This window comes from Thermobia domestica, chromosome 15, assembly GCF_964235325.1.
Source record: "Thermobia domestica chromosome 15, izTheDome1.hap1.1, whole genome shotgun sequence".
NCBI lineage: Eukaryota > Metazoa > Arthropoda > Insecta > Zygentoma > Lepismatidae > Thermobia > Thermobia domestica.
The window spans coordinates 87,894,799-87,905,054 of NC_137468.1; the positions used below are offsets into that span (position 1 = coordinate 87,894,799).

At 37.2% G+C, this 10,256-nt stretch overlaps 2 protein-coding genes across 2 annotated transcripts; both read left to right on the forward strand.

Moving 5' to 3' along the window:
• Nucleotides 1–942: 942 nt before the first annotated feature.
• Nucleotides 943–1,962, forward strand: LOC145671554 (uncharacterized). The gene has a single exon (XM_081740741.1). The coding sequence runs from the start codon at nucleotides 943–945 to the stop codon at nucleotides 1,960–1,962; it is 1,020 nt and encodes a 339-aa protein (XP_081596867.1).
• A 2,583-nt stretch (nucleotides 1,963–4,545) lies between these two features.
• Nucleotides 4,546–6,364, forward strand: LOC145671875 (uncharacterized). The gene has a single exon (XM_081741104.1). The coding sequence runs from the start codon at nucleotides 4,738–4,740 to the stop codon at nucleotides 6,181–6,183; it is 1,446 nt and encodes a 481-aa protein (XP_081597230.1). The 5' UTR covers nucleotides 4,546–4,737; the 3' UTR covers nucleotides 6,184–6,364.
• Nucleotides 6,365–10,256: the final 3,892 nt, after the last annotated feature.

Consider the following 10,256-nt stretch of genomic DNA (forward strand, 5'->3'; position numbering starts at 1 on the left):
ACGGGGTATCGGTATTTTTTGAATTGTAATTAACTGCAATCTAGCGATAAGTACCTAAACAAGATTTTCAAGGACGAAGGGCTGTTGCGCTTGAGCAGCGTTCTTACCAGTTGAAAAGGAACAGTGCTGTGTGTCAGTTCTTTGTTTTCGTGCTAAAGGTTCTAAAAAACCTTTGGGATTTTTCTTTTGTCAAGGTAAGGCAAGTTATTTATTGCACACTTTTAAACTATTAATATGTCGAAAGAATATTTCTTCTGTGTTTGTTGTGTGTTTTTGAGGTTTACGGATTGTAAGTTATAACAGAGATACTCGTTGGTTTAACACTACAACTCATCTGGGGCAAAACGGGGTGGGGCAAAACGGTATTGCAATCATCCCATTTTGCCCCATTACCCCATTATGCCCCGTAAGAGTATCGATTGTGTAGTTTACTATCCAGCTCGAAACATTTCTTGTTAATGCTGGGATTGCATAAGCTCTTATTTGCTGTCATTTTAGAATGGTTCGCACATATAGAAGGAAATCAACAAGGAAAAAGTTGGGAGGAAGAAAAGATGAAGGCGGCCATCGAGAGTGTAATACGTGGTGAAATGGGATATTATAAAGCTTCCCGGCAGTTCAACGTTCCCCATACTACGCTGTAGCGGCATTGTAACAAGGAACGAGAAAACCCTGGATCTTTCCAGAAACAAATGAGACATTTCAAGCCTGTGTTTACCTATGAACAGGAGTGCGAGTTAGTAGATTATTTAGTGAAAATGGAGAGGCGACTTTTTGGTCTAACTGGTAATGAACTGAGATAATTAGCGTTTCAATTGGTAGAAAAAAAACAAAATTCAACAAAGAAGAAAAAGGGCTGGAATTGACTGGTTAAGAGGATTTATTAAGCGTCACCCTAAAATAACACTTCGTAAACCAGAATCTACATCGCGAGCTCGCGCGATGGGGTTCAACAAGGTAGCTGTTTCCAAGTTTTTTGAGCTTTTGGCTGGAGTCATTGATGAACATCATCTCTCTGCAGAAAATATTTATAATGTAGATGAAAACGGAATAGCCATGAATCCTAAAGGACATACAAGGGTTGTCACAGAAAAAGGGAAACGTCAAGTTGGAGCTGTAACAGAGAGAGGAGAAACGGTTACTGTAGTAATTTGTTGTTCAGCTGCTGGAGTGTACATACCACCTATGATTATTTATCCTAGAGCAAGAATGCAGCAGGAATTTAAGATGGGCCTTTCACCTGGATCATGGGCAGAAGTTAGTGCTACTGGATGGATTACGAAAGAACTCTTTCTCAAATGGTTCAAGAAATTCCTAATGTTTTCAGGAGCGTCTACAAGTAAACCAGTTCTTGTTCTGCATGGTCATAGCGCCCACACTAAAAACTTGGACTTAATTGACATAGCAAGAGAAAATGGAGTCGTTTTGCTTTCTCTGCCTCCTCATTGCTCTCACCGACTTCAACCCCTTGACGTCGGCTTTATGAGGCCACTCAGCAAGTTCTATGAAGATAAGGTTAGAAAATCGATTAGAACCAATTTCCCAAAAGTTGTTACGCTCCAAGTCATCTCTCAACTCTTTGGCCCAGCATTTTTGAGAGCAGCAACAATGCTGAACGCAATTAACGCCTTCAAGAAAACAGGGATTTGGCCTTTGGACATGAACGTGTTTACAGATGAAGACTTTGTACCTGCAGATGCAACAGACATAGGCTTAAACGTCGCTGAGTTAGTAGGAAATAAAAACCCTACACTAACTGCATCTAACAAATCCCTCTTTAAACCACACACACAAAGCGTACAGTCGAATACATCTGAATATTCGATTGACGCAGAAATTCCCGGATGCTCTTACAAAGAACAAACTCCATCAACATCAAGTTTTCCTTCTGCTTCGCCTCAAAACATAATAGCTATTCCAAAAATTAAGCAAGGGACAAAACATACAAACATAAAAGGGTAAAACAGCCATATTAACTGCATCCCTGTACAAAAAGGAACTTTAATTAGCTCAAGCAAATTCCAAACAATCAAAGGTGTATAGAAAAAAAACGTATTATAGCGCCACCAACCTCAAACAAAGGCCTACCAAAGAATGGGCGAAAAAGAAAACTAGCTAAAGAGTCATCAAGCTCATCCGATGAAGAAGACGATGACGCGGCTTGTCTCCATTGTGGCAACTTTTGGTCCAAATCTAATGAGGGTTGGATTTCATGCACGAGATGTCATCAGTGGGCCCACAATTCGTGTGCCGTGGTTGTTAGCGATGACGATGAAATTGAATACTATTGTAAATTCTGTTAGAAAAAGCATGATTCTACCAATGTTTCACATCTACTTCAGACATAATAGTTGTACTATACACTTGTCTATTTTTGATTTCCTCGTGTAAATTTATATATAAGGTTCGAATACGCAGTTTTGTTTAAGTTTTTCATGCTCAATTTTCAAAATTTGGTTATGTTGATTTGATGTCAGGAAATAATAAGATTTAACTGACAATAATTCGATGTAATCAGCATAAACTTTGTAGTACAATTCCCAATGATCACATTTTTTTTTCTTTTTCTTAATAATGCCTAATTCAGAATGTACCTTATACTTTTTGAAGTAATTATCAACATTTTTTTTTAAAAGAGTACTCATCTTTTGTTATATTTGGTTATTGAGTCTAATAAATATTTCATAAAATTCAAGTTGTGTTGTATAATAGTAATCATATATTATTGTTTTATAATGATAAGTCTATATTAGAGCTGGATATTATAGATGTAAGGGGCAGTATGGGGTAGGGGCATAATGGGGTTGACTGAAATCCAATGTTCCATTATGCCCCACGTAGGGGGCATAATGGGGAAAAGAGCCATTTTTGGAATAAGCTGAGCAAAAAGGTCCAAAACAATATTTTTGAAAGGATTTGCTGGTAGAAATATCACAATGAATGTCCAACGTGTCTACCGCAAAAAACTTACTGGAATTGAGATATTGGTTACCAATTTAGAAAGGCAAATATCTTAGCTTCCCCATTATGCCCCACGTTCCCCTAGGCCTAGGTCGCCACACTATCACTTCCCGTCTTCGAGATAATGTTTGTTAAAATGTATTTTTCCACGCTTTTGGACAATTATAGCTTGTAATCATACCCTTTTCTCTAAAGGTTCATATGAACTTTTTATCTTATTCTGATGCAATGAATCACCTCTTACGGTTTGTCGGTATAGTTCATTACCACTCTGTGTTGTCCTTGTAGTGAACAATATTGTAAATATATAAAATTGTCAGTAGAAAATGGTGATTGTTGGGTTTCATGCCTTCTATGGAAATCTGTGCACTTATAATTGTAAGTTGTTATTATTGCCGTAGATGGAAGTAAAACGTTTTCCCTGACGCTTGTGGATAGACTTGAGTTGAAATGTGTATTGCGATATCTAGTAGTTTTGTTAGTGGAAAGTTTTACGTAAATGAATTTTAGCCAAGACATATTCTCCCCAAACAGTGGTTAAGTATTTGGTAGCAGATTAACCAAGTTGGTTAATTGTTTGATTTGGAATTTAGTGTCCCTTTCAACACCGATACTATATGAGAAATGGACGTACAGTTTAAGGTGGAATTCAGGCCACCGTAATGATCTCAAATTTAAAGGCTCTCCTACTAGAAGTCAAACCCGGGACCTCGTGCACCAAAGACATCCGCAGTCACTATACTAAGGAACCATGTCTATGACGTTTGACGACGACGCTCCAAATTCCCTTTAAACGCTGTTCAGAAGCGATAGTGCTGTTGATACGTATGTCTTTGTACGCATTCACATCAGTTTATGCACAGAAAAGTAAGTTGCCTTTCAGTACGCTTCATCTGCTTATCTACCAGCGTTGTAATGGGTCTGCTCAGCTACATCCGTTTATCATTTGGCAACGTCGAGTCAGCATTCATTTCATTGGCCTAGGCCACACCCTATCAATTCTATCCTACGCTTTAGACCAATGGGGAGAACGATAAATAAAGCTGATGATAATAGAGTCTCTCTTATCCCTTTACACACCAAGAATAAATCAACTTTGTTTACCAAGCTGAGGTCTTCTAGGGACCTCAAGTATTATTTTAATTTCTCAACTTATTTTTTTTTTTTTTGTTTCTTTTTAACGAACGTATCATTGATCTAATAATGTAGCAGATATCCCAAAAAGGATGCAGGACAGATATAAAAATCGAGAATAAATTGGTTCTTATAGTTGCAGCAGTATCACCAAATATTACCCTCTGGGGTCCCTACAGGACCCCGCTTGGTGTGTTAAGGGTTATGCTATTACGTGAAGAAAGAGCAATTTGGTGAAACTGCTATATTTGTTGACCTAAGATAAATTTTATATCATATCAATGACTTGAAAAATCTTATGCTTTATTTAAGTTTTCCCTCTTCGTCACTGCCAATTCGTAGTTTTAATAAATTTTTATGTATTGCTTAGTTGCTAAGTAATTCAATAATGTTAACATGAGTATTGTTATAATAACCATATTTGTTTCTTGTTAACGATACATTCTTCAATTAAATTATTGATGACAAGCAGCATTTGTTGAAATTCTTTGTTTCTTGTATCATATATGATTCATTTTCTTTGCATAACACTATATGTTGTTACATCAGATTGAAGGATGAAATAATTCAACTAGCAAGATTGGAGCAACTTAAAAATCTACAAGTTGAACGCGTAGTCATTACTCTAAAACATTATTAACTATGGACCAAGAGGACAGCCTTCGTAGAAATCCTCCGTTCACGAGACGTGTCCCTTCAGATTTATTAAATAGTGATGGTCCCTTTACCACAGAAACGGCACCACCACGTAGAAATTCTCAAGAGTTGCTGACACTGTTTTCTTCGTTAGAAGATTCCCTACTCTATCGAATCATTTGTAGACTGTATACGTTTCCGAGAGGTTCTACTACAGATACAGAGAATACCACCATTGATACTGTTGACTCAAGTACGGTAACAGTAAGGCAGACACTGATCCCTTCTTCAGGAGACTTTCTACTCGATCGTATCATTTGTAGAGTATTTCAGTTCATAAGAGGTCCCATTACAGATTCAGATATTGCCAGTGATATTACTATCCCAAGTGAGGAAACGATAGAGCCATTAAGAAGAGCTGAAGATTCATTGACACTCATCCGGAGAAGGGGAGATTCTGTTTTCTATAGAATGATTCGCTACTGCGGAGGAATCGATGATGAGTGGACGGATGACGAAGGAAGGGTTATTTATATGTCACAGGAACTTGGACAAGAGCCATATCAAGTCGATACTGACTTCAGCCGGCTAGTCAATCAATGGGAGTTAGGTGCAATATGGAGGTCAGAAATCTTGCCGGAGGATGAAAATATCGTTATTCATTCAACGGCTATTGAGGTGGAAAGACCAGTAAGTGAAATAAGACTCGAACCAACTTCTTCTTCCTTTCATCCAACCACAAGTGCCAATTCGTCCTTAACAGAACTAAGAGGAAGCCGCTCTTTAAGCACATTGCCTTATGATGGAAATATGCCGAATACAAATAAAGAATCTATTGACAGTATACGAACACGTTCTCTATCATCTTTAACGATCTTTTGTAGAGTATGCCGTGGCTCTTCCATATCTACTGGAGAAAATTTAGAATCACCATGTTTCTGTACTGGGAGTATGGGTTACATGCACCTTTCGTGTCTCGAGCGATGGCTCGCTGAATCGAACAGTACTCGCTGTGAATTATGTGGTTATCAATACACAATTAAGAGAATACTAAAATATAGGTGGTGGGAAGCGTTGAAAGTATGGATTCAGAGTTATGGCACAGTGTATCACGCGAGAAGATTTCTCTCCGATCTTGTTTACCTTATGCTCATTTCACCATTGCTTTTCCTTGCATTCGTTTTCCTACATTCTGCCTTCTCTGATAATTACGTTCAAGGATCTATCCCATCTGTTGCTTCTTTCGAGATAGTCTTTGGATGGGTGATACTTTTCTTCTATATTCAGAAAGTTTGGAATCTGAAGCAGTATTACCAGCTTTGGCGAACTTGGTGGCTGAGTATCTATGTGAGTCGAGTGGTCATAGATACAGAAGAACAGAAAGAGCAAAGACGTCTTCAACACATTGGAAAATTGGGTTTAATACGTCTCAAGTCAACTAGGGTCATCTAATAAGACCGAGAGGTGTTTTCTCCAATAAGATACATTGGTTTTCTAGCAGATAACGGATAATTCTCAGAACAAGATCCTATTCAACATTCCAACGCCAATTTTTGGAAGTTCTGTTATTAGCTACTCATGTGTTTCTGTAATAGTGTCATATTAAACCTACTTCGGCAAAGTTTATCGTTTTCCTCCCTTACGCAAAATAAAGTATAGTTACTTACTTTCGTAAATATTTCTGAATTGCAAAAGAAAGAAGTTATTTTGAGTATGATTCCAATGTATTTGAAATATCTTGTAATAATTATACCCTGCGAATGATCAATGAATGAGAAAGTGTGAGGCGACAATCCATATAACAAGACGCATTTTTTGTCTAATACCATATAGGAAGATCAGGGAAGGAACCATTAAGATTTTGAAGATCAGGGAAGGAACCATTAAGTTAGTTTAACAAGAGTAACTTTCGATTTACATTACAAACTACGGTAACTACAAGCTATGTGATTCAATATTGAAAATGAAAATTGCACATATTTCACTCCCAATTTGAACAGAAGGACAAGATCGGATTTTGAGTCGGTTATAGGGACGCTGAATCCATATCTAGAAATCATTCCCGCTGTTCCATTTAGTCTTTGCTTTATAAGAAGTCAATATTGAAACCTGAAATTGTAGATCTTCATCACTTCCGGTATGAATATACAATTCAATGAGATGCAACTTACTTTGGGGCATTAAAAGCTTTGATGCAGAGGCAAAGAGGGAGCTATCTGAAATTAAGCACTAATGAATTCCTATTCTGAAAGACAGAAATAATGGCACCTTGGAACCATGCACTGACCACTCATCATCCAGTTGTACGTGCGCTATCTAATCGGGCACACCCATTTATGGCCTGTAGCACCAGAGAGTATAGTTTAGTACTTCTTTCCATCTGTTAACTGATTTCATCATCAATACCTGGTAAGTGAAACTAAATAACATGGGAAAGAGTAGTATGACTTCATTATTATCCACCTCTCTTGAAATTCACCTCACTTCTATGCACTGAAAAAAATAGTAAACGTTGTGTAACAGGAGCCCATAATGCACACTGCTCAGCCATATGTTAGCCTGTCACACGTGGTTGCTGTATCGGTTTCGAACATCACATTTCTCAACTTCTCTGAGTAGTATATTATGTAATGCTACATAATGCTTGATATAGATACAGGGTGGGCCACGGGAAAAGGGACACTTATAAGTGGCAACACTGCAAAACTGAAGCGCATGGTGGCGCTAGTTTCCATGGCATCTACATCACAGATGTTTGCGTTTGCCATTTAGTTTACTGTGAGTCGTTGCACAATGCACGTGCGTGTTCAATCTATGGAAGCCTTTGTTTTATGTCAAATAGCTTACGCCGTACTGTGATTCTCGACACATACTGTGGGAAATTCTGATTTGAGTTTCCTCGTTACTTGCATTGTAGTCTTACAACGGTTCTGAATGACAATCTGCTCAGCGAGATCTGTCACTAAGGATATTCTTGGGACTACTGTTCCTCTTCATCGATATGGTTTTGCAGTGAGTTTTGTAGATCGTCATCAGTTTGGAGACTGTCTTTCGCGACTCACTCAACATATTTGCCATTTTTGTCACTTTCGCACTACATAATCGAGCGCTAACAATTTGTTCTCTTTGGAAATCAGAGAAGTCACCCATTTTCCACGATCACCGTCTGACTGCACACTGCCTTTCTATTGCTCCTCGTGTAGTACTAAGTTACGCTAACACATCACCACCATACCACCGCCTGACCGTAACGAAACCAGACACCTGATGTGTTTCCAACTACATAAGCTTCAATTAAAAATCGATCAGTATTTGTGCCTGAATATGCATTTATTGTATCTGTGTGTGCTTCTCTAACATATTATCAGTATCCTCTCTTCCCAATTGACTTTTCCTGGCCAAGCTACTGACATCTGCCCAGTGTTCTTAAACTGCATACGATAAGTTGAATGCTTCTAACTTTAGTTCCTATTCAAATTTTCAGAGTAATACCAGATTTTTCTACTTTAGGCTATATTTTCCGTGTTAGGGGTGATATTAAGACGAGACGAGATGAGACTTCATACAGTCCCGGTCTCGTTTCGATTACTAAACAGCGGTCTTACAGTCTCAATCTCGTCTCGGGTCGTAAATTGTCGTATGAGCCTCGGTATCGCCTCGATTATCTCGAGATAACTTTGTGATTTTTTTAAAGATCACATAAAGATTAATTGTATCATCTTACGACCTCTATTTCCTTTTTCCTTGTGGTGGACAAACACCGTGTGCGTGGGTTTTCTCGGGGTTCTCCCGTTTCCTCCCACTTTCCTCATTCCACCATTTCACTCATCTCTCATCATCACCGTCTCCTTTAGCCTAACCGGCATAACCGTGGGACGTAAAACTCAAAGATTTCATTTCATTTTCATTTTTCTATTTCCTTTTTATTTTTTCACGTTATTATCGACTGTAGAGCGCATACTGTTTAATAGCAAAATGTCTTATGATCGTGCTTCTGTGTGTGTATTCTTGGGTTCTATACCCATTGACTATCGTTTATCGGATCTATCCCAGTTTATCGGATCTATCAAGCCTAGGATAACTGAAATAATTATTCAAATCTCACTTTAAGCAATAGAGCTTGTTTCATACAGTCTCGGTAGTGAAAAGAGGCAGTAAAGTATAATCAATAAACTCCAACATCACAGTTTAGTTCCCACCTGTTTAATCAGTGTTATTCAATACCACATGACAGAAAACACAATACATAGCACCAAAATTGTATTTAATTGAATTATAATGCAACGTTTTACGAATTTTCATTTATTATCCATTATATTTTTTATATTCTTGTTTTACTGCTTTGTTTACTAACAGAAAATCGTGCTCATTATTATAACAAATATCACAACATACTAAAATAATAAACTACAATATATTTTGTTTCTAAAGTGTTTTTTTTTTTTTTTTTTTTTTTTTTTTTTTTTTTTTTTTTTTTACCTTTTAGTTTTTCGAGTTTAATTGACAATATAAGATATACTTCTACAACTTTATGGTCAACTGAACTACACAGTCAATTTTGCTGTGCACGTCCCGTACCGGATCCTGAACAGGTTAGATTCAAACTCCGACATCTCGCGTAATTCGGGGAGGGTTCCACTTTAAATGTACGGTATTCCGTTTCTTGATTATTTTTTTAGGGTTGATTCCCTTCTTCCGTGTAACGATATGAATAGTTCCAAATTGTAGTATGCTTCGTGCTTGCAGTGGAGTAAAATTTTTCGTTAATTTTAGATGTAGTCGTGTAGAAAACATAAATTACGCAGCATACAAAATAGAAAATTAAATTTAAACCTTAGAATATAATGTCTATTATGATTAACCATTCACATGATAATTAGGTATTTCGTTCGGCATTAATCATTTAGCATTCCTATCGACACGAAATATGATTTTTTTTCTTAACTGTGGAAAACATATATCTAAAGAATGCTGTATTTCAGTTTATTTCTAAATATAGGAAGAAATGTCTTGTAGTTCTAAATTGACTGGTATCAAACGAGTCACCTAAAGTTAGCTTTAGCTTTAAAAATGAACTTTAAAGGAGCCTTATGCAAAGTTGTTTTTAGCGTTGCATCAAGATCTTGACTAAGGCGTAATACAAACTTTCTTATTTAGTAACACGTAAGTGAAAGTTAGCAACGATTTATATCGAAAAAGGCCAACAACGATTTTTTCGTAGGATTGTCCAAATACAATAGGGGAAATCAATATAAGAGCGAACAGGACTCATTTAACTTCATTTCTTCTAAAGTGTTTGGACAATCCTGCGAGAAAGCCGAAATTGGCCTTTTTCGATATAAATCGTTATTAACTTCACTTACGTGTTATTAAATACGGAAGTTAGTATCACATCTTAGTCAAGCTCTTAATTCAACGCTGAAAACGACTCTGCATAAGGTCTATAGGTGTCTACTTTAGTGCTAAGATTACCGATGTTATAATTAGGTCTTCATTACAGCGAAATTAAAACTACCGTTTATTTT